Here is a 25,640-nt window from a genome sequence, read left to right as displayed (position 1 = left end):
CCGCCCCTTCTCCCACACCCCCCACCAACTCCTCCCACCCTCTCTCCCTCGTCTCCCCCCTTTCCCCCCCCCACTCGCCCCCTTTCCCACTCCCCCCCCACTCGCCCCCTTTCCCCGCCCCCACTCGCCCCCTTTCCCACCCCCCCACTCGCCCCCTTTCCCACTCCCCCCCTTTCCCACTCCCCCCCCACTCGCCCCCTTTCCCACTCTCCCCCCCCCGTCTCCCCCTCTCACTTCCCTCCCTCTCGCCCCCCCTCCCACTCTCCCTCCTCTCCCACTCTCTCCCAACCTTCCCTCTTCCCCACACACCCCCTCCCACTCCCCCTCCTCACTCTCCTCCAGCACCTCCTCCCCGTATTCCAGTGGCCAGGTGAGATCACTCACTGAGCCCAAGGCCATGGCAGAAGGGGGTCAACAACTCGTGTTTTTGGCAGTGTTCAGGGCAAGTTTCAAGTTGACTCAAGAGGTCAATGCAGAGTCTCACTTGCAAGAGTGGGCCGAGTCGTCAAAGCGACAACAGTTAAATAATATTATTTGTGTATGGCAAAACGTTCAGGAGTTACATGGCAATGTCGATGTCTGCTACACACGACAAAAGGGAGTTTGCGTAGTTTTTGCTATTCCTCCTCCATTGGTAGGAGGGAAGACTGCAGTGGTTTACTGTGGTTCATAGTTTGGGTTTGCATGGCCACAATTACACCGTGGTTTGTCTTTCACGTAACGATATGGGTCTTTGTATCTCTACGCGTCTCTGAGTCTCTATGCATCTCTATGTATCTCTGGGGGGAGTCGCTATGTATCTCTCAGAGTCTCTGTGTATCTCTGTGTCTCTTTGGGTTCGGTCTATGGTACATAATTTGGGTTGCATGGCCACAACCGCACCACTGTGGCTTTTATCATTGGTTTCCCATTTACGCAGGAGTTGCGCGCATCGGTCTGTTGACGTTCTGGTGCGGTTGATGGTTACACCAGTGTATTCGAAGTCTCCACCACATCACGAGCACCGTGGCATGGTGGAGACACACGTGTACGTTCGTTCGCTCTGTATTGAGCTCAATTAACTCCTTGCTGTGCCCTGCCAATATGAATGCACGGACATGCTGTTGGAATGTGTCGAAACACCTCCATTGTCAGTGGTGATCGGATGGCCTAATGGTCAGTGTATGCTTCTCACGCTAAGTCAGCTTGGAAGGTGTCGAATGTTGCTTGTGAAAGGATCACTCCACAAACAGGCATTGTAGTGGCACTTGTGCCAACAAATGGTCCTTAGCCAGCAGTGACAATTTAAATTATTACTAAACTATTAAAACTAAACTATTTTTTTTATTTTACCAGGTAAGGCCCACTGAGCTATATAGCTCTTTTTCAGAAGCGACCTGGCCACAAATGATAGCTCAACGAAGTGGCAGGTTATCAAATACTCTAAACGCATGTTTCTAAATGGAGAAAAAAAATCGGAAAACTCGGAGAAAAATACACGCGACCACGGGCGTCAGGATCGGGATCGAACCCACGACCTCATGTATACCATGCGAGTTAGCATCTCGCCACCGTGCCAAAGCCAGGAGATGTGATGATTTGTGTCTCGGAGGTGGGAGACGATAAGTGACCTTTTATCATGGTGGCTTCAACTCGGTTACGTGTCTTCGTCATCGAGGTCGTTAACATCTTGCCACTGTGGGCGCCCATTTACCTCGCCATGTGGAGCACAAGTCGATCATGGGTTCGATCCCGATCCTGACGATTGTATATTTGGTCGCGTGGCTATTTCTCCGTGTCCTCCGGGTTTTCCCTCCACATTTAGAAACGTGCGTTTAGAGTATTTGACTGCTATACATTGCCACACAATGAGCTATCATTTGTGGACAGCTCGCTTCTGAAAAAAGCTTAATAGCTTAGTGGGCCTTACCTGGTAAAATGTTTTTTTACAGTTTAAATACAATCTTTACAGCAACGTTATATTTTCTGTTCGACACATCATGAAGCAATACACGCACACATTGTATGACAATTTTGAAATGCTTTGTTGTAATTTTTTGTTTATTAAAGCTGCAAGTCATTGGGGAAAAAAATACATCCCAGACAAACAGTAGCTGTACATATTATATACTATAATACACTTTAATTGTATGTTATTAATACAGTAAACAGTCAATCCCAGGCGGGAAGGTCATATGCCACGAAATAAAGTGGTAAAGGAAGCAATGGAACCCAGCAATTGTAGACACATATGGCAATAAAACTACGTTTCCAGTCCATGTGAGAAAAAGCCCCGTCCATAACACACTGCAAAATGCAGCTGCATCATTAACTGCCAGCAGAGTCAGACAATTCCCACCAGTATTCATTGATCACCCTTTAAATGCAATGGACAGTGGGGCACACAGCTACTTGCACTAAGGTGCTCTTTACTTTTCCCACAACGGTCCAGCTCTCCACCTCGATCAATTGACTGCTGCAACAAAAATGTACCCTATTAGAAGTTTCATTCATTTGAAGTGTTGCATATTACTGTCATATTTTTGCTTCTAATTTTACAACGGCCAATATCTGCCTGCAATATGGGGGCACACAATGGTCTACTATTGAAAGTTGTGAGTCTTAAACTCCCACGGCATGTTGGTAATTCCCCACTCATGACTCGGCAATGTGAATGCAAACTGGCTCAATGATGAGCTTGCTGGCCACTGGAAACAATGGCAATGATTTTGCCCCCATTTTAACAAGCAGTGTCCAAACCCTGTGGTCGTGAGCATTGTGGAACAATGATGCATTTATTTGGTGGGGGGACCAGTCATCCCACAGGACAACCACTGCTGACTTCCCACAAAGAAGTACTCATTTTAAAATCCAATGGATGAGTTAACCCACCCCGCAACCCCGGACCAGGATTTGAAGTAGCAACCTTCTGTTTACAAGTCGCGCGCGCTAAGCACAGCGCCACCTAGCCAGTTATTACACGAATGTTTAGGCTGTGTACCTTAGGCTACATCCAGCCACTCATCTGAACAGGTAGGAAGTTTCATAAGCAATGTGTATGAGTCACATCCCCCTTACGGGACCGTGAACAGCATCTTCCAATCACACACATATATACACAGACTTGGGAGTCTGTTATGTAAATATGCATTTTTTTAAACAGATGTAATCGGGATGTATGAGGGTGCGACGGAATGCATCGACACAGCACCGATTTATGGCAGTATGGCTTATGATAACGATCATTTCCAGCAATCAATATTTGGTACCCTTGGCAAGCTAAACCGTAGAGAAGGGCTTCAATGGTAATCCGAGAAGTTATCACTCTTAGTATATGTAAAGCCTACAACAGATAGGCCTTGCATATTACACTGAGCTACGTCATGTACAAAGTTTTGTTTACGTAAAGCAGACACCCATATACATAAACTCTTAAATACCATATATCACACTTTGTTATAATTCCCAATTAAAAGGGAGATAAATCAACCAAAGAAAATATACATGGAATATAAACACATTTTCTTGTTTTCATTTTTAAAACAACTTATACAGAAGCCAAAGCATCACTCAAAAGCCACATTAACATCTTTTTTTCTGCTACACAAATATACCACAATCACATTGCATTGACTGCATGAATGGTTGAGTAGATCTGATATCTGTAGAAAATACAGATCAATGGATCGGTGTGCTTTTCAAATGAAATCAGCATTGTGTTAACACACCGAGTTGATGCGGCAAGACTTTCAAGCATGCGAGCCCATACAATGCAGCTCATTATCGTCACCAGTAGCTCAAACTGACTATTGAAAGCAATTCATAAGCAACAAAATGTTCAATAACGATATTATATATTGCACTCTTGCTTAATGTTATTATTTTACCAAAGTGGAGGAAAACCAACAGGGCATGCAACGGATGGACAGGCGGAGATGAGACTTCCCCACAAATGGTACATTCCACATATTAGTAACATGTGCAATAAAGGCATTTAGGGGTGTACCATGTTAAAAGGGAATCTTGAGTCCTCTGTCACACACCGATTACCGCATGCAACCCTGTTGATTTACTAATTAAGCATAGGCTGGAGTTATCAAGCACGTATCAATTGTGCGTATTAACAGTTGTTCATTAATGCACCTGATAAATAATTAGAAACAATTATGGCACTAACACCTCTGAACGTTCCGCAACACGTAGCTATTCCTCGTAGTTACATAACAGAAACATCAAATTAATAAACACAAAAACATATTTGGCATTTTCATCATTTTACGTTTTGACATTTGATAAAAGAATAACCAGACAATTCTATCAGTTAAGTCAAACTATAAACACATGTTTTTTTAAAAACACATCGAGGAAAAACTGTATTTGTTCGATGTTGTAACGTTCTACTCTGGCCCAACTGGACATGTGGAAAAGAGCTTTATAGATCATAGGATTCCTCCATTATAATTTAATATTCTGATTCTGAACCGTCCTTCTTTCATGATTGGCTGGGACGAGTCTGGAGTACAGCCAGACATGACCATTGAGACGTTTTACCTCCTACACAGTTTGTCTTGGAAGTCTCCATTTATCATGATTTTATATTCACGATGGAGAAAGACATGCATCAGCATAGTTGGGTCAGCAAATTTAACGCATACCAATTTAAAATAGAACATGTAGGATACCAACGTGATTTGAAACTTGCAAACGTGAGCTTTCATTCTTCAGCATAGGCATAAAAAAGTAAATTTTTTTAATTGTGATTAAAACACTGGCGATAGTTGTCCGTTTGCCATTTGTAACAGATACAATTACAACACCAGGATGAACAAATTTTAGAGATATTTTGCATGTGGTATTATTACGTTACACTGGTTGATGAACAGGTCGGCGGGGTTGAAGGTCAGCATTTAGTAAAGCCTGCATATTTACAACACCACATACTCCTAAATTAAGAATACTTAAATAGTTAAAATCTCATGTGTTTAAATTATTGATACGTGTGAGAAGTGCTGTCAGGCAAATTTCTACATATATGTAACAATTCATGTTAAAATGTACATGCAACTTTAAAGCTAAGTCTATATGAAGTGTGGATAACAGCAATGGGATCAAGGTCAATTCCTGGCTAATGTAGTGCTTACAAAACCTAACCCTTAATGAGTTGTTTCAAACCATTTTACACTGGTCCCTAGCTACGATTAAAAAAGTTGGTCCAAATAGTGGCAAGTGCTATACTTTAGTTAATTTAATCATAGTATACACAAGTTAACGAAAAATAACCCAGACCTAAAAATGCTCCTCTATGAATTCTCTGAAATCACTAGTTTTAAACTGGGGTAAATTTTTGTGCAATTTTGCAGGCTCCGCGTAACTTAGGGTTGACGGATCATTTCCAACATTCAACAAATAAGCTCCGTCTTTAAGCAGAAAACCCTCACATCGTTGACTTGAAATAATGTATCTACACGTTCATTCACCATTCTTCGAAAGCTGGCGTCACCATGGAACATCTTTTAAGATTCCTGGCCCCCATTCATATGTAAATAAGAACGCATGCCAATGCAGCTGTTTTCAAACTTCGAATTGAACAAGTGATTTTTTTACTTGAAATGTTGCACTGATCACACACCTGTCCATTAAAACACCAGTCATCTCTTTTAAAGAATGTACAATTTGGCTTTATGGAATTGACATTTTTATCATGCATCTCAAAATTAGTTTTCCCCTCCCGACTACTGATTTTGACATCAGTATTGCATTGTAGGTTTGAAGGAAATAGTTAAGCTTTTGAACAAGGTTCTAAATTGGTTACATGAATTTGAAGAGAAATACAAATTGCACTGAAAACTTTGTGACTCTCCGTAATGATTTCCGCGTATAAAAACCCACTTGAGACTCCATAGACCCAATCATCACATTTTACAATGGAGAAAAACAGTTGCTGCGCAGAAATATATTTCACAACTGTGACAATCATTTAAGAAGGAACGTCATTACAAAAGTTAATGCGGTGCAGTGCCTACTGGCATTTAGTAAATCCACATTCCTATTTCGCGGACGTGTGTAAAAGTGAAGCCCAAAGGACGCCATAAGGAAAGGGTTAATACAAATGCAGGCTCGTTCACTTGCATATTGTATTTCAATGATAGTGTTGGTGGCAGCAGCAGCAGCAGCAAAGCAAGCACCTGCAAATCCCGCGTCGTCTTTGACCTCTCGGCTCTTAAAAGAGTAACAAGAGCTCAAACAAGACTCATAAACGGGCTTCAAAATTCGATTCAAGACTCGATAATATTGGGAGGGCAGTGACCTTAACTTAGGCGGTCAGTCCCAAACCACTCACCGAAGTGTCATATCGTTTCTCTGCCAAAATGTGATTTTCCAATTTTAATAGTGCCGACTACAACACTCAATCAGCTCTCGGTGTAATGTTAACGTAATGCCTCTTACACACTGCACGACGTGAACTGAACCACATGCAAGGGACCAAGTCACTTGTTTAACTGCCAGAGGAAACAAACGTATGCTTTGTTGGCCCCAGCTGGCAGTGAACCAAGACAATATAAATTCACGGAAACACTGAAAAAGAAAATCAATAAACTTCCTCAGTGTATTTCAATCCAGCAGGTGAAGTATTTAATTTCAATTAATTTCATGCCTTTTGCCAAGTAATACGACATCAAATCTCATAAATATATATTCAATTAATATATATATAGACCATAATTCACAGTACAGTCTAAAAGCACGGTGGCAAACTTGGCTGTGGGGTTGGTCATCTGTGGCAGGTAGCAAACACCCACACGTGAAACGAGTAATATTAGTCATCTGCACCATGGGAATTGGACCATGACAGCATTGACTGGTGAGCCATTAGAAATGTGATCGGGTCTTCATCGTACATATTAGACAGAGTCCTCTCATCACTCTGAAGAAATTGCTGGGTTGCTAGCTGCATCCCTATCAAGAGTGAACTTAGGTCATCATCTCTACAAGGTCGATTCAGTTAACATTGGTTGTTGTATGGAAGGACTGGCCTCTGCCATAAGAATATGAAATTATGCGTCAAAGTGGCGAGATGTTACCTGCCGCGCCTGGTATGCAGGTTGTGGGTTTGATTGACCTCAACGCCTGTATATTTAGAGTTTGCGCGTTCTCTCCCCGTGGTCACGTGGATTTTTCTCCATGTCCTGCGGTTGTTCCCTCCACATTTACAAACATGTGTTTAGAGTTTGGCTGCTATACATTTCCATGTGATGATAAGCCATTTGTGGCTTCTGAAAAATAGCTAAATATCTCAGTGTGCTTTATCTAATAAAGTACAACTCAGTGGGCCTTACCTGGTAAAATAAAAATAGTTGTTTTAATAATTTAGTAATAGTTGAAATTATCACTGCTGGCTGAGGGCCATCTGTTGGCATAAGTGCCACCACAATGCTTGTTTGTGGAGTGATCCTTTCACAAGCAACATTAGACACCTTGCAAGCTGGCTCAGTGTGAGAAGCATACACTGACCATTAGGCCATCCGGTCACCACTGACAATGGAGGCGTTTCGTCACATCCCAACAGCATTTCCGTGCATTCATATTGGCATGGCACAGCAAGGAGTTCATTGAGCTCAATACAAAGCGAACGCACGTACACGTGTCTCCACCGCATCACGTTGCTCGCTCATGAACCGCACAGTACCTGTGTGACAACACAACACCGCGAGGCACAAACGCACGTGTGCAGCACTCGCATACATACGACAGGTGTTTAAAGGCACAGAATCATTCCAATGTAAATGAGACAAAATTGCTGAGAATGCATTTGAAATCAAATCTCATTACTTAAAAATTTAACTTTTCAATGCATCTTTCATCTGGAACAAAAAACTCTATTTACACGTTTTATTTTATCACATTTGCGATGCTACAAAGAGCACTGTACAATATTATACACAATGCTTTCGGGGTGGGGGGGGGGAAATCACGCGGTTACCTCTTAATTCGGATTGGAAGATAATACTTACAAAGTCACCACCGATGAGAAAGAAAATATCTCCTCTATTTTTTTTTTCCTCTACCACCAATCAGTGGCAACATTGCATCCAGCCTTAAATCCTAAGACAGCCCTGAGATACAATGGTAAACCATTATTTGGAACAGTTGTAAGTATTATAGGAAACAAGGTCCTGTGCAAACCGCGACGTTCCTTGCGGGTGTCATAATTCGTCTCTTGCATACTCCGCGAAAGCTTCTAACTCCTCTGTCCAGTCACTGCCCACGGAATCGCTTGAATTCTCGGTGGGATCTTTCTCAGAGTCTGAGTCCAGCTCCTCACTCGATGATTCTATCCTATCAACCTCTTCTGCCGAACCGTCAGCATCACCACGATCACCGCCACAATCTCCACCGTCACAGCTGCCACCACCGCCACCACCTACTCCTTCGTTTGTGCCATCGCCATCTGTGTCGGTATCACAAGCCGCGTGCCTCTCGTCACAGGTTATCACAGAAGAGTCATTTTCACCATCGCCTTCCTCGGACTCTCTCCTGGGCCTCCCTGCGTCCTCTGCGGGTAATTCCTGATCTTGCTGGCCAGACCGCGCACCATCATCGCTGGGGTTGGCCGCTGCATTGGCCGCATGGGCAAGGTCCAGAGTTCGCGAGAGTTGGTGGTTTTCACACTGCGCCAAAATCTCTCCGGACTGCTCGGCACTTTCCCCTTGCTGATTTTCCTTGCTGCCACCTGCAAGGAATGCATGCATGGCAGCCACTTTCACATGACACAGTCAAAAGTCAAAGGAAAGTTTCATATTTCGTGAGTGGGTTGGTGGGTTGGTGGGTGGGTGGTGCGCATTCTCACCGAGAGGCTGGGCACGGCTTGCCAAGAGAACCTCGAGGGGGCCCCGGGCCAGGGCCTCAAGCAGGATGCGTCCCTCCTTGTGGAAGAGGAAGAGCAGAGGAACGCCCACATCGTCCGTGCTCTTGCCGTCACCCGCCATCTGGAAGAACGGTGCCGTGTCGCTGCTGCTGCCCTCTGTGTCATCTGTGTGGGGCAGGGGTGAGAGATTACGGGTCAGGGTTAGCAGCAGCAGCAATGGCGTGGAATTGATCGGACAAGGTCAAGAGATCATGGTCAGTATTGTTGACAATGTGAAAATTAATAGTTGTTTCATTTTTGTCCACCAGACCATGGAACTGTCACACGGTCAACACGAGACTTAGGTCTGCTTTTACTAGACATTTAACAATTCACCCGCCCACCACAATGCAATGAATGTAATGATTATATTAAATCATATTTATTTGTCTCATTAGTACCATCACTTGTAATGTTAGTCTCGTTGCTTAGTTCATTGTATTCGCCTACAGGTAAAACATACCTATAATTTGCAAAAAGAGTATTATGTAGAACTTCTTTCGCACCGTACGTAGCCAACTGTGATAATCGGAGTATATGATTCTCAAAGACAGGATTTAATACTGAGTTGACATATCATGAGCATAAGAATTAACTTTTCAAGGCTGTGTCTGATTTAGGTTTCATCATTAGGTGCTTATCTTAGTGACGTGCCCTCCGTCATCTTCACATGTATCTACTTAATTTACCTATTTGTTCTAGATTTGAAGCTTTCGTGACTGCAAGGATTCATACGCTTTGGTTTTTTCGGTAAAGTCACGTAGATAAAACAAAATCTAAATAAAAGAAAACAACTAAATCAAATCACGACGTTTCGGAGGCAACACAAGCTTCCGTCTTCAGGTGGAACAGTCACAGCAAGGTAGCTGCATCAAGTGGTGAGCTCTGAGACCCTCGAGCTTATATACAGGTTAAGGTGGGGGGGAGGAGCCAAGCAGGGGACATTGATGGGGTGCGGGGCTAAGGTTAAGGTGGGGGGGAGGAGCCAAGCAGGGGACATTGATGGGGTGCGGGGCTAAGATTAAGGTGGGGGGGGAGGAGCCAAGCAAGGAGCCACGACGGCGTGCGGGGCTAAGGTTAAGGTGGGGGGAGGAGCCAAGCAAGGAGCCACGACGGCGTTGCGGGGCTATGGTTAAGGTGGGGGGGAGGAGCCAAGCGAGGAGCCACGACGAGGCTAAGTTAATCCGTCTTTTGTTATGTTGAGGGTTCGGGGGAAGCGGTGGTTCACTGCACGGGGGCAATGAAAAATGGTTAAAAAAAAAAGGCTGTGCACTTATAAGGTAGCTGAAGTTTTAACTTGGTTTATGACATCTTTCCAGTGGTTGCTTAATTTAAAACCATCCTCTCGGTTGAATTTGTGTCTATGTTTGTATATCTGGATGGCCTCATGGGCAAATCTTTGGTAATAACCGGGAGGTTTGCATAGTACTTTGGTATCGGAGAAAACAATGTCATGAGAACCCGCTGTGTTGAGACAATGATCAGCCACGGCCGAAGAATTTGTTCTGCCGTGTTTCAAATCTGATTTGTGCTCGCGAATTCGGTCAGAAATTACCTATTTGTATTTAACCAGGTAAGGCCCACTGAGCTAGAGAGCTCTTTTTCAGAAGCGACCTGGCCATAAATGATAGCTCAGCGAAGTGGCTTATCATATGGAAATGTATAGCAGCCAAATGCTCTCACAAACACAATTTTCTAAATTTGGAGGGAAAAACCGGAGGACCTGGAGAAAAATCCACGTGACACCGTGGGGAGAAAGACCACGCAAATTCCAAATATACAGGCATCAGGGACACGATCGAACCAACGACCTCCTGCATAGCAGGTGAGGGAGCTCACATCTCAGCACCGTGACCCACACATTGCAATCAACTCTTCATACTCACATGTACAGCGATGTCCTGTCAAGCTCTATTCTGACCTTCAGAGTTGCCATGACATTCTTAGGATGCTCAGAATGCAAGGGCCAGGAGCCTCTTTCTTGGTTACTTTGTTAAATCCAGCTTTTTCACCCATACAGTGACACAAATGTTACTCGAGTCTCAGCCACCTATCTTATAACAGTCAAGAATAATACCGTACTTATTTGCCCAGAAATGCCTCAATGAGCCTCAAGATTCTTATACAAGAGGTATTGCTCAAGATGTTCGGCTAATTATGTTTTAAATACTGCCGTGTGTGAATAAAACTGCAATTGCCCAGAGGAAACTTATGCACAAGAGGGGGTAACACTCAACCACCTACTTGCTATACTACCTTCCTGCTTTAAACGTGAACGTCTCACAAGTGTGACCTCAAATGTGAGAAATATTGCCACAAAGCCATTCCCACGGATGGACGTTGTCACATCACGTTGTGATATTTTCGTTCTGTTATTGCAGTGGCACTCGGCCAAATAAGCCAAGAGACATAAAACGGTGCATCGTCTTTGGTAAGGCAGAGAACATTTCAAACTGGATTCTAAAATCACGATCGACTGATCGCGGTCATGCTGATTAGCGAAACGTCACTGTAGTACATTTAACTTATTTCACACCGTACGAAGCCAGCCGTGCCCATCGGAGGCGCACGAGCGAACAGTTGGCGAACGTGGCTGCGACTCACCAATGATAATGGTTCCGACGCCGCCCGCGAGCTGCACGTTGCGCGCCTTCTCCGCGAACATGCACTGGCCCCGCTGCAGCAGCGCGATCTTTCCTACGACAGCGTCGCCGTTCACCAACTCCGAGCACCCGCTTAAGGGCTCCCCCACTGCCACCAGTGCTTGCACCTTGTGATGGAGGAGCGCGCGTCGCGAGGGAGCAACGGGAGAGGCGGGAGAGTGTGAGATGTAAAGTTCGCTAGGGTTTAAGGATTATTGTCCCGATGACTTTGTGAAGGAACTCAAAGAGCATGAAGGTAATGTGTTGTATGTATTTTGAAATTCTTTCGCACCGTATGGCGCCAACCGTGCTTATCAGAGGTGCGGGGGAAGGAAAACAAACTAAACATAGAAAGCAGGTTCTACAGAAATTAATTTTCAATTTAAAAGTGCATATCTCCAGTGGCTTCCTAATAAAAAGCCAAGGTTTTGTGTGGAAAGCGGTACTAGTTTAGTTTGGAGTGGCATAGCTCACGAGTTGACTTCAGAAGCAAACTCATCTCATCTGCATTGAAGGCCCTGGTAGTAATATCACATTCCTATGATGGGCCAGTCTCTTTACATGATAAACACTATTCGTTGATTTTCCAAAAAGTGGTATCCATTTTCTTAACCAGGACAAGATGATGGGCCAAGTTAACTTATAACAAGGACTTCAAATTGTGAGTCCAGTACTCAGACCACAGCACCGCTCATCTGGATTACTGCATATACATATCAAAATATATAACTAATAATGAAAATTATTACGATGACGATATATATATGAACTCCGATGATGCTCGGTTCAGTGTACACACATTCCAAAAGTCAGAACAATATAAGCCGGTCGGCAAAGCAAACAAAAAAGCAAGAACAAAGGTCATGCCGCTCACCCCTTTTTCCACAATGGCAAGGTCCACTCCGAACTGCGCAGGCCCAGCAGTCAAAACCATCCGCCCGAGGAACGGGGGAGACATGATCTGCACGACGCGGGGCGGCAGGTCCTCCTTCTGCTGGTTGGACAGGTCCATCATCTCCTGCATGAAGCGGAGGCCGTCCGCCGCGTCCCGCGAGTTTGCGGCCTGTAGATTGAGCACAGACGACGCGCATTCGTTCGTTTATTATTACTCAACGCATTCCAATCCCGAAGGTCACAATCAAATCAACACACTACGGTATACAGAAATACGTACGAGTTCATACATGATGTATAGAAACTTAAAGTATACAAAAAGGTATTCTCACAGAGCAAAAAATTGGACCTTTGACAAGACTGTTTTAGAGGCATATAGGATTTCTACAATAAATCCAAGTCTGCCGCAACACATTGAGAAGCGTTGAATACATACACCTGTATAGTGTTTATAAACCTACTGATTGGCACAGGATCCTGTTTTCTACGTAATAAATAATCTTTAAATATACATAACATACATATAACACTGTTACTAAATGGGAGGAACATTTAAATTAGTACCATTGTGAGAAGTCACCAGTCATCATTCTCTGGGAGAGAGAGAGGGCTCTGCCACAATAATTTGGAATTTACATCACGGACTTGACATCACCAATGATGAGTAACGGCCAACTTCTCATTTGAGCACGGACATACTTGGAGCCCAATTCGACTGTTACAAGTCGTTCCTTTGCGTCAGATTTTTGGCGAAACACAGCTTCTTCTCTATTACCAACAATTGGACAAATCGTCGAGGCCGATGTGTTTCATCAGGTTTGTCAAAACGTCGATCTGACCGACCGACTGTTTGACGTAAGCGGGGTGCAAGCCTGCATGCTAAACAAGCGAGCTTTGTTGAAGATGACTGAAGGACCCCGGGCTCCCCGAGCCCCGCAGAGCGCACAACCCAACCTGAGAAGCGTGATGCACGAGCTGCACCCTCCCGTCCGGCAGCTGAATGATGTTGATGCCCATCTTCTTGAGGAGGTCCACGTGCTCCTGGTTGGTGGCCAGGAAGTCTCGCGCCCGGAGAGGAGGTTCAGTCCCAGGGCTGGCTGCCGGCAGGGACGGAGAATCCCTGCGCCACACGACCACCGCTCAGACCGACGACCTCCCACAGTCGGACAAATATGGCAGTAACCGAATAAATGGCCCGAGTGGATTGTCACAAGATAGCTACACTGAATTAGCCCTGATCAACGAGGTGGTTCTCCTCTACAACAAAACACACATTAACAAAATAAGTTAATGAGACCCAGAATAGGCCAAAGGGAAATATGGAAAATGCGAGTGGAGAAGAACCTAAAGCAAAGATGAAATGCTAGAGAGATTAATAAGCCAGAGAAGCACGACGATTGTAGGGAAATTATAATAATTTTACAGCCCTTTGTCAATCCACTGCTGCATAAATGTCTCCGCACACCACGTAGGTCGTGGGAGTTGTGTGACCATACTTAACAAAGCTAGTTAGAGCAGGATGACGAAGCAGATTGGGGGCAGCACCCGGTCAAGATATCACTCACCATTCACGTTAACCATGGCTGAGAATTGAACACCGCGGTGTGCTTAATCCCGCTGTATATCTAATGGTGACCGATCTGATGCAGCAATAGGGAAAGGTTGCCAGCCGATGATGATGATGACGACGACAAAACAAACACTTGCAATGACTTCCCTGTGGGGCTACGGGTACGGGCAACTTGAGCAGAGCATCGCCTCGCTACCTGGCGCGTGTGCCCTGCTCGGGCATGGCTCGCGGAGGGTCCAGGCAGCGGTGCGGATGTGTCATGGCCCGTACCAAGCGCCCCCGGGCAGGGAACTTGCCAAGCGTCGTACGACAATGTGACCCACGGTGCAAGGTTAATTTAGGGGCTGACACGTTCGATGCATTACCTGTTTTGGAGGCGGCACCTTGTAGCCAAGCCACCGCAACAGTCTTAAACCTCTTACCAATCTGCTCCTTATCCCCCTTCAGCTCATCATCCATGTAACCTCTTTCTCTTATAGTCTATTTGAAATGTTCACATTGCAGTAAGACCTCCTGATTTGGACTTGAGTAAGCTGGAATGCACGGTAAGAATTCCAGCTTACTCAAAAGGAAAAAAAAAACTCCAACGAATGCACCACTTTCAAACTATTTAAGATGTATGTGGTCAGACAAGGTTTTTGAATTCAATCTAATGGCATCCATTCATAAAGCTCTATGCTAACCCTATATAGGAAATTCTAAATGAACTTATCACCACTAGGAAATGCATGATACTATCCCCAACAATTGTAACAATTACAATTGACACATGTTTTGTACACCAGCGGTCTAAAGCTACAAAATACACTTATCTCCACTCTTGTGGACTCCCCCACACGTGCAATTCGGTGAACCCGTTCGCTTGGACGCCTCGGTCGTCCACGTGCTTTGTTCGGGCTCTCTCTTCGCTCACCGTTTACAGATTGTGACTCGTTGACCCGCCCATACTCGACATTTGTGATTAAGAGCTTCATAGCTCTTGAGATTCCTCCAGTCCAAATAAAGATTCTGATAGATTCTGATTTGATAGACACAAAAAAACTCTCCAACCCATCAAGCTCTTAAGCCTTCCACAGCCAGTGAACCTGAGCCTTTCACCTCTACTGCACAGTGATGGTGGCTCAGATTAAACTGTAGAATCGTGTACTTTTAGTTTTATAACGTGAGATTTTTTTAAAAATAGATAACACTTATTTAGTGTAAATTAAAGATGTTAGTTGTTCATCGCATCTGAATATAATTTAACTGTACAGACAATCATTACTTATAGAATGCTAGACATTACACGTAACTGGGAAGCCATCTCCCCAATTAGTCTGGCTTTAAGAGGTTTAAATGTGCTAACAATGCCTCAAATAATCATCCTGGGTTCCTTGTTAAAATGTATGATGGGTTGCTGTTTAATGGTGTGCTTTATAAGGGCATCTATTGCAATTTGAGTTATCCTGCATTAGAAAATCACGATAGTGATAAAATGCTATATAAGAGTAGTTCAACTGTTGGGAGACCTGTCCCTACCACAGGAATGTGAAATCTACAATCCTAGTTCAGCTCAACTAACATAGATGAGCGCTGTCACTCACTCATTGACAATATTTTCGATTTGACTACACAATACAGTATTTGCATTTCAAAAATTATAATAGAGACTGTGGTATTTCAATCAGACAATCAGAAAATTGAGTCATGCCGAGTGATAATTAACCCCTTAGCAAATGATCAAAATATCGTATCTAGAACCCTCTGTCAATCCACTTATGCTAATGACACGAGTCTGTTCATCACCATGGACCGATTAAGTGCAACTTTGTAGCTGAGCATAGTGAAGTTCCCGAATAAAATGTCTCAATCTCCCCAGGAAACTTTCCAAAACTGGGCAATATTTCGTGTTGTAACCACAGAGAGAGGGGATGACGGTCCTTACTGTTGCTGCTTTGGCTTTGGGCAAACTTCATCCACGACGTTCTTGAACGGCTCGCGGAGCGTCTGGGCAAAGGTGGGGTCATTTGGGAAGAGCACCTGCGAGTTGGGGCAAGCCCAGTCGGAGCTTCCATCGTCCGAATTGGCGAACGCATTGCCCTGCAGAGGGAGATTCCGGGGGCGGTAAGAGTGTCAGGCGACGGCGAGGCTGTCAACAAATAAGATTCTAACAAAAGTCTAAAGCGGGTCAATGCTCGAATAAATTATGGGGTGCAGAAAATCTCTGTTGGCGGCCCTGTGCCGGTGATGGAAAAATCTACAATTCCATATGGACAGTGAATTTTCCCACAGCTATTACCACACAGAAATGCTGTGGTGAGCCAACCAATGATCAGCATTTTTATTTGTAGCCTTTGAATAGCAAAGTGTGTGTTGCAAATAGTCCCATTAAGTCAGATATAATAAAACATTCTTTATCCAAGAAAGAATACCTGACCAACCATAATAAACGTGTTACAAATAATCCAGCCTGAGATGCTGGCCCATTATCCATCTGAAGCCACTATGTAAATTCACATTGTAGGCGTAATAGCTGGGGAAGCTATAAGACTAACCGGGGCCTCACCGTGCTGTTGCGGCTGTTGTTGGCGTTGCTGACGGACAGTGAGAGGGGTAGCAGGTGAGCCTCTGTGGTGAACACGTAGGCCTCGATGTCAAACACCAGGTCTTCTTTCTCCGCAAACAGCAGGTACAAGTACTTGAACATCTCGGCCAGGAAAAACGAGTCCATACTGTGGGGATCGCGCAGCAAAAGCAAACATTGAGAGAGATTTAAATATTAAAAGTAGGTACGGTCATGGTGTCATCCCAATCAAGGTTGTTTATGCCACCACAGCTTGCCATAACCCCTTCCCTTTTGGTAGACCTAACTGATGTAGTCTATACACAAACTCCAAAGTCTTGCTGTCATTATCCCACCATATGCTCTTCGATCTTGATCATTGACATCTGGGTACCACTACAATGTGTGCTACAGTTAATGATGTGCACAAAAGCCTCGTTTTCCTGGAGCAACCAGTGCGCTTGGGATGTTGTGCCAATTGCTCTTCACGCATTTTGTGCGCGCGGAAAATGAAGTGCCATGAAAACCCAATGCATACAACCGGATAACTCAAGCTTCACACGGATATGTGAGCAGCAAAGTTTATCTGAAAAGATAAAGGTGCAACAATGGAATCACTTCCTCATGCCACTGGCGGCAGAAAGGAACTCCACGAAAGAGAGCTCAAGAGATGCCCCTCTAGAGAGTATTTGGCCTACTCTTCCATGCTGGCCAGACTTCACGGAGAAGGTGCCCACACTTTATCCAACTACAAGCAAGCTGCCGTTAAAAATTAACTGTGGTGCACACCCATTTATATTTCTGGGTGGACAGACGCGGGGGGGTGGGGGGGGGAATTTAAGAAACTTGCACCATTGTTTCAACTGCAGTGCCGGCAGATGGAATCAAAGAACGTGAGAGTCTGTGCCAACCCATTACAACGGGGCAGCAGCACCCCTTTACTTTCTGTACTGCTTTCCTTACGGGCGCGTCTCACTGTCCTCAAAGTGGCCATCTCGCACAAACCCTCTCAGTTTAATCCACCGTCACCACAAAGTCTATGGATTATAGGCGTCTGACGACAATAACCGTTTAACACACTCGCATTTCTAAAACTGCCTAAATGACGTTTATATTATAGGGGTAAAAGGTGTCCTTTTAGAAAAAAAAGTGTTCTTGTTACATTTTTAAATGATCACTATGTCATAAGCATTTGATTAATATCCACACGCCTCTCTGACAGACCGTTCGTTAAACGGTTTAACTATAAAGCCACATCTCTTAATCTCAATTTGTACAGCTTTGCCGTACGTTATGTCAGTGACTATACTTTTCTAGCTTAAAACTCAATTACCATCTCAACAAGACCCGTTTCTAAACGAGGTTCTCGTACATCGTTATCAAGATCAAGTACACACTGATGAATAAACGAATGTGACGTTATTTATTCACCGGTCCTCATGGCTACTGGTCCGGACGTCCTTCATCGCGGCAAATCCACACGGCACGCGTGCTAGCTTGTTCAAGTTCTCCACGATGGACTTGCCAACTTCCAGGTAATAGGGATCACCTGTTGCCTACACATAAACAATATATATTGAAAGTTAGCATGACCTGATATGGTGACAACATTATGATTATATTTATAGACAAGGATAACTCTAATAATATTATCATTGTTGTATTTGACCAGGTGGTGCTGTGTTTAGTATGTCTGTCTCAATCAGATGGTTATAAGTTCAAATCTTGGTCTTGGGTTGTCTCAGCCCATCATCGTTTGGGAACTGATAAAATGAGTACCAATTTGTTTAAAGATAACATTGGTTGTCACATCAAGAGACTGACCCCTGCAATGGAAATATGAACTTTCAGACTGACCAGGTACAGCTCATTATATCAACCCCATAGTGATAATACCAGTCAAGCTTGGCCTGGATTTGAAGTTATAATCTCATTCCTGAGGCCCACTGTTCTACCAACTGAGCTGCATCAACTGCAATATTATGTAAATACTCAATGTGCTGCAGTGGATCATTATCAATAATAAAATAATAAATCAGCTACCATCATGTGTTGGAGTGATATGGACTGTACTATTGCAGGACTGTGAAAGGTGGGAATGGAATGGGTTGTCTTTTATCCAGCAGTGGATATATACTGGGCGATGACACATTTAACAATGCATCTACTTGTAATAGGCAGGGGGGTCACAATTCTATTCCAAAACATTTTGTTTTACATTGTGGTGAACGTAGCACCTCTTAAAGAGTCTTCAGGGGTCAAGTGACCCTATTACATACAAAAATATATATCAATTTTCACACGCACGATGCATGGCATGTGTGGTGAGCATTATAATAGATATGAATCAATTAATCAGTGCATCGTTACATGACTGATTCATTTAAACAAATTCAACCCTTTGTCAATCCAGTGCTGGATGATTGCCTTCCCCGTGCTGTCGGGCCAATGGGTTGTTTAACCATATTTCACCACAATGGTCGGTGGGGGTTGATGAAAGGGGGGTACCCAGGATCCATTCAGACATCACTCGACACTCAAGTTAGCTGTGGCTGAGAATCAAACTCAGTTCGTCGGGTTCATAGCCCAGTGCGCTAAACACTGCACCACCGCACCACCTCACACTGCTAAAAAGCGTAAGCTAAATTTTAACTTAAACTGCATAATAAACTTCACCGTAGCTAAATATTAAACGTCCACATTTTTTGTAGTTGGTACCCAACTGAAACGAAAAAGGGTCAGGGTACATTTCTGTAAAACCCCACGGTTATGATCACGCTCTCTCCCACCTTGAACAGGAAGTAAGTGCTCTCGGCAAACTCCGGCCTCAGTGGGTGCTGGCCCCAGTGAACGCGGAAGTCGGTGGTGAAGGCCTGTGTCGGGACACAAACAACAAGTCCTGCAGTCGTGCCTTTGCTCCTGAGACCAGAACGTGAATGTACTTAACAGTCGCGCCCACTCCCAATGCAATGTGGGAAACATTTTCTTCACGGTCCCTTGTAAAGGTGATTTCGTATGCACCATCATCATTAACAGATTTTTAGGGAACCTCACGTTTACAGTATGCCTAAAAAATAAACTGCAAAATCATAAAGGTGTATTCAGAAAAACAGATTTATTTCATTTAGTTGAATAAAGAGAAATTGTTCAAGCGTATAACAGAGAATTAACATTAAATTTTCAAACATGGGTAAATGCTAAACTAATTTGTCAATACATTAAAATGTATGTACATTCGGGATATGGCCAAGGCATGCAATGTGAAATACCGCAAGCTGACTAAATAATAAACGCCTGGTATTCTTTGCTATAGTGATGTCCTACTAGAAAACAGCTTCATAGCTCATCGGATTCCTCCAGTCTAAATAAAGATTATAATAATCGCCACTGAGCTTCATTGGCTCCCTCAAGCTCAGCACAACACATTCACCGACATCACCTGAAGTGTTTACGCATTCGTAAAAGGATGACACGCGCAAATGCAACAAAGAGACTGGCACCTGCAATAGCGCAATCACGTCGGAGCTGCCACGTGGCATCTAAACCGCAGTAGGGGAGGGAGTAGGTTATATTTATGTCCGCACCTCCGGGAGGAAGTTGTGTCGCCGTGTCACCTGGTACAGCATCTCATGGGTCTCGATGGCCGGCCTGATGTCCCCTTTGAGCACCTGAATACACACAGGCCCAAGAGAGCAAATAAGTGCGAGAGGACTGTATCAGGAATGCGCTTCTGCTTAGTAGATCACTGTCAAAGGCAGATAGTGTTATATCAGTGTCAGGGAACTGAGCCAATTCTACTGAGAGCATGTGTCAAAAACCAAGGCTGTAAAGGTCTCAAATGTAACAAGTTGAGGGTATTATCCGAGGCACGGGCGACAGCACAAAAAAACGAAATGCATAATAAGGATTTTTTTTCACTTTGACTTAGTGCTGATATTGTATGCATACAAATAGAGAAAGCAATATTTGAAGGTTGACCACGTACGGTGCGAAAGAAGTTCAACATACATACATAATGAATTCATTCATAATGATGATTCTTGGATCAATATTACGAGCACCACTGAGGGAAATCAACATTGGTTGTCATGCGGAGACTGGCTCCAGCCATAGGACATTTCCCCCACTGGCTCAGAGCTACTGACAAAGACAACCTCCACCCCATGCTCGGTTAAGCAAGGAGACGCATTCACCTTGACAATGACATAATTCACGAGACAAGGAGCAGCATTTAGATAAAGGACTCTCAAATCATATGCTCAGCAAAGTGTCCAGTCTCACCTGCAGACCAGGGAAGAACGCGAGTAGGGCGTCCATCCACGTCTTGGCATTCAGCGTCGGCTTGTGCATATGGACATCTAGAAGGAGTGGCGGCTGGCTGATGTACTTCATGATGGCTTCGTAGTGCTGGAGGCATTCAGGGCACAAGTCAAGCACAGGTCGCTCAATGTCCAATAAAAATCGTGTTAAAAAATGCATTGCCTGCACTGTAAAATGAACAGAAAATTTAAACCGCGACTCTCGTTTCCCAGCCCTCAGTCACATTGTGCTGTTAATTGGCGTGAGCAATCGGACCCAAACTTGTCACATACTGATACAGAAACCATAAAACATTGAAGATTAACATAAAGCTGTTGCCGCAATTATTATCCGGTATCTCATTACAGTAGCAGTTGCACAAGGCTCAGAAGGGGTCAGTGTGATACAGCTGAAAAAAACAGGATAGACATTGCAACAAGTCTCTTCTTACAAGGTTCATGTGAGGCTCTGAAATGTTGGTGATTACTCAGACAATTGCAACTTTTTTTGACGGGTGAGAACCTAGGGAAACAATGCCTCTAGTGATAAGGAGACTGAGGAAAAAACAAAGAATAATAAGGTTTTGGGATTGAAAGAGAAGCACGTAAAATAAAACTAAAGCAAAATACTTTTATGAATGTTGACATTTTAATAAAATTTCAAATAGATTGATACAACCTTAAAAAATTGAGGCCTCAGTGCAAAGCTAAGTTTATTAAAGGACTACCATGCTCAGTAATAATGTTGCCCCATTATACTCATTACACTATCTGTGCTGCACGCACCAGTTAACAATGCACACGTATTAGACCATATGAGGCGTTAATCTTCATGACTTGTGGGCCCAACGAATTACGTGCAATTCGTTAATGCGTCTATTCCAATCACTCATGCGTACACAAAATAAGGGTTGACTGCACATACCTACGATCCATCCCACGTTGGGTCAAGCCTGCAAGCATTTTAAAACCCTTTGCATAATTACATTTTAAAAACAGCGCTTCTGGAAGGAACAACATATTTTATGTTTATCCCAGTTGCGCTGCAGTGGGTTTGATCCCGACTCTGATGCCTGTATATTTGGAGTTTGCGTGTTCTCCCAATGGCCGCGTGGATTTTTCTCCGGGTCCTCCAGTTTTCCCTCCACATTTTGAAACATGCGTTTAGAGTATTTGGCTGCTGTAAATTTCCACATCATGATAAGCACTTCGTTGAGCTATCATTTGTGGCCAGGTAACTTCTGAAAAAGAGCTAGAAAGCTCTGTGGGCCTTACATGGTAAAAATAAAACAAAGTTTAGTTTAAGCGCAGGAGGCTGGATCTCAGGGCCACGTGAACAAAGCCAAATTAAAGAAACCTGCTTTACCCCTGTGAAATGCACCACTTACAATGTTGAATCGTTCCAGGAAGGTGTCATCACCCAGTAAGATGTAAGCCTTGAACAGGTACTCGTAGTACGAGTCAATGCCCGCTCCTACGCCACTGTCTGCACCAAACACAAACAAGACAGGCAAAGAACCACAGCCCCCCCTCTCAATAGCCACACAGACAGCTGGGGCCAGTGGTGCGGAAAGGGTGGCGTGGCCAGCATCGGGACAACCCACCGCCGTTCGTCTCTCCTGTGCGAATGTTTACACACCGCCACACATTGGTAACTCGTTCAAGGGCTGAGTTGACTTGGGACAGTTCAGAAAAAAATTGTCCTTGATTAACGTTAGAGTCGGCTGGGAATCACACCCAAGATACCACGTGAGGTATAGCAAGACAAAACCATTATTGTTAACACTTGGAAAGTGGTACTGTGCACTAATTGTTTCTAAAAAAGAATGCAGCACTCTAAAGTACAGTTTTCTGAAGAGCACACACCAGAGGAACAATTCAAGGAAGAGGAACTGGAGTGGTTTCTCATTCTCATTTGTTCCATTTGTAGCCTAGGGCATCACAAGGGGAGATGGCGTGCTTTGGGGTGAATGTTTACTTGAACTATAGAATGTCACGTATGGTGACAGAGTTTGACGTTCCTGCTACAAATGTGGTCTTTATTTGTATTTTTACACGTGCAAATAAGTCAAGATGAGTCAAGAAGCCCTCGGCCAGTGGCATAAATTCCACTGGGATGTTCAGTCCATTCAATAAAGTTCCGTGTGAAGAAAAACATGAATACCAAGGGAAAGCAGACACATGAGAAATCTCCAACATTCATAGATAGATCAGCAACGTGCTTTCTGCACTGCCCCCAATTGGCTATATCAGATCCATAAAGGCTGGGAGACTCCCAGAAAATTAATATTTCATGACCGATAAACACGGCCTCCACAAATGCTGGATTAAAGCATGCTCCACCAAGTCTGTTATAGTGTGCAGCTGCTGGGTGGATTGTTGCAACGCAGGATCGAGAGAGGTGGCGACTGCCTGGGGAGGCCTTCATCCAGCGGTGGATTGACCATGGCTGATGATGACGATGACGCCCTGACCGGCACCACAACAAAATGAGCGTCACTAGCATTGCACCACGACCTCCCAAGACGCCGGTGGGTTCAGTTGAACCGCTTCCGGTGTGACAAGGGCAGCGTGTGTGCCGCTTCCGAACATCGATGGCGCGAACTACGTGACAGCCCACTGTGTGAATGCGGAGGAGCAGGAGACCGTGGGGCACATCGTCTCCACCTGTGAAGTGCGTCAGGGCATACCGGGCGGACTTGGTTACCCTGCATGTGCTGGAGGAGGAGGCTGTCACATGGCTCTGTGGCTACGTGGGCTGACTTCCACTCACAAAGCATTGCCATATATATAATGAACACTTTATACTGGTAGGAACGAAGTTGTAAACTGAGTGTACCAGCCTGCAATAGATTAATGCGTCCGTCCGTCTGTCCGTCTGTCCGTCCGTCCGTCCCCTTTCAATACTTTAACGAAGTGAAATCTCGTGCTGTCGGGGTGTAAAAATAAAATTGCGCAAAATTCCAATGTTCCTACCAGCCCACCCTGCAGGGACCTGTTTTCTCTCGTGTGTCTGGTGCTCTAACCGTGTGAAAGCCACATGTAAAAGCATTCGCTAAATCAAATTGCGGCACCATTAACTCACCTCGCCGCACCCAGTCACCCGTGTGGATGTTGATGACTGTGCCCACCAGGTTGCTGCCTCTCTGCCTCTTGTCCCACAGAAAATCCATGGCCCTGCGTGCATGATCCTGCACAACGCACAGCGATGGGGAATGTCATTTCACTCGTACAGCACAGCGATGCACAATTTCTTTTTTTACTATCCTGTTAGTGCACTGGGTTTTAATGCCATCACCTTTCAGGAAAGAAGCATTGCAGTGTCCTGACCAAGTCGGCCATTGAACGTTAGAATGTTCCAGTGCCATACAAACAAGATTCCCTTGTCCATACAACTTTAAAGGAGGTACTTTAAAAAGCGGGAAGCACACTGGTAGAGCTATAAAGCAAAAAACACACACATGCTGACGAATATACACGAATTATAAACAGCGATAGCGACACACAAGATTACAGATAGTTTAAGTACACACATCACATAGGACGGAAGAGCAACCCTTCATGGATTTTAATTGTCTGTTATCTCAACTACTCCAATTTGTTCATCTACTCCATCCCAAAAAATACTGCTGTTTTATTCAACCTACATGAATCTATCCACAGCACAAGGTTATTCATAAATGCTTTGCAGTACCTCAAATTGCAGAATTGCATTCCCATTGTTTTCTGTAATTCTCACTCTCCATTTAAATTTTTAGAACCTCTTATTAAATGGAAATGATGGGCGTACTACGTGACAACCCGCTACGTGCATGCGGGGGAGCAGGAGACCGTGGTGCACATCGTCTCCACCGGTGAAGTGCGTCAAGGCGTGCCGGGCGGACTGGTTGCCCTGCACGTGCTGGATGAGGAGGCTGCCGCATGGCTCTGTGGCTACGTGGGCTGACGTCCGCTCACATATAACATTGAGAATCGTGCGTTTCATACTTATTTTTCTTGCACGTCTGGTGCTCTTTAACCGTACGACAGTCACGTGTAAAAGCATTCGCAAGGTAACCTCAAACACGGAGTCCCCTGTGAGGCGGCTGAGAGCGGCAAACTCCAGCAGCATGGTGCCCGCGCACGCCGTGCACGTGTCCACCTCCACGCCCGTCCTGGACTGCGGCCGCACCATGCCGTGCTTGAGGTTCACCTGCCAGGGGCAGCGGCACAGGTGGGGGTGAAGGCGACCGCGCAGGTGGACGGAGGCATCAAAGGGTAAATGGAGACCTCGGGAGAGATGCACGATGCAAATGCCGCAGACTCGCTGAGATGATGAAGATGTCATCGGCTGTTTAGTCAACGTGTAAAATTTGGCCTCGCCGACTACGACTGCCAGCTATTGTTGTTGTGGCTTGGGGGGTTGTTATGCTGAGCTCATGTAAGTGCACCGAGTGAATCCCACCACTGAGCTCCTGTGTTCACGAAGCTTTAAAATCAGTCAGGTGCTCCTTCATAACGCTACAGCAATATAATTGGAGTGCTGTAATGGAGCACCCGTGATAAGATTAACTGTTGTTTTATTATGTACGAAGCTGCAAATTAATGTCGGACATACCAGCACGTGCAGCCTAGGTACGCAGCTTCAACATCAGGGCTGCTTGTGCTTTGGGTTGGGGTCTTTAAGCATGACGACACTCACTTTTACCAGGAACTGGACAAAACGTGTAAGAATAAGCCAATTAGTTGCGCAAAATAAATCCTCAAAAGACTGAGTTACAGACGTGCGAGTCTACTGCAGTAGGGAATCGCATCTCTAAGTCTGCATATA

At 44.6% G+C, this 25,640-nt stretch overlaps 1 protein-coding gene across 1 annotated transcript in view; it reads right to left on the bottom strand.

Moving 5' to 3' along the window:
• Positions 1 to 2,022: 2,022 nt before the first annotated feature.
• The window catches only part of LOC116945012 (ER degradation-enhancing alpha-mannosidase-like protein 3), a 50,641-nt gene continuing 27,023 nt past the window's right edge, over positions 2,023 to 25,640 (bottom strand). Inside the window, exons 7-20 of the mRNA XM_032959062.2 lie at positions 24,888 to 25,022; positions 23,916 to 24,021; positions 22,219 to 22,316; positions 20,814 to 20,939; positions 20,117 to 20,200; positions 19,322 to 19,405; positions 17,964 to 18,088; positions 16,536 to 16,701; positions 15,915 to 16,069; positions 13,375 to 13,540; positions 12,401 to 12,589; positions 11,489 to 11,654; positions 8,828 to 9,010; positions 2,023 to 8,710 (exon numbers count right to left, since the gene is read on the bottom strand). Of these exons, the coding sequence (XP_032814953.1) occupies positions 8,184 to 8,710; positions 8,828 to 9,010; positions 11,489 to 11,654; positions 12,401 to 12,589; positions 13,375 to 13,540; positions 15,915 to 16,069; positions 16,536 to 16,701; positions 17,964 to 18,088; positions 19,322 to 19,405; positions 20,117 to 20,200; positions 20,814 to 20,939; positions 22,219 to 22,316; positions 23,916 to 24,021; positions 24,888 to 25,022 (2,310 nt within the window). The 3' untranslated portion in view covers positions 2,023 to 8,183. The remainder of the gene's footprint in view (positions 8,711 to 8,827; positions 9,011 to 11,488; positions 11,655 to 12,400; positions 12,590 to 13,374; positions 13,541 to 15,914; positions 16,070 to 16,535; positions 16,702 to 17,963; positions 18,089 to 19,321; positions 19,406 to 20,116; positions 20,201 to 20,813; positions 20,940 to 22,218; positions 22,317 to 23,915; positions 24,022 to 24,887; positions 25,023 to 25,640) is intronic.

The sequence above is a fragment of the Petromyzon marinus genome, chromosome 22, assembly GCF_048934315.1.
Source record: "Petromyzon marinus isolate PM22_M1 ecotype Great Lakes invasive population chromosome 22, UKy_Petmar_22M1.pri1.0, whole genome shotgun sequence".
NCBI lineage: Eukaryota > Metazoa > Chordata > Hyperoartia > Petromyzontiformes > Petromyzontidae > Petromyzon > Petromyzon marinus.
This window is presented reverse-complemented; position numbering and strand designations above follow the sequence as displayed.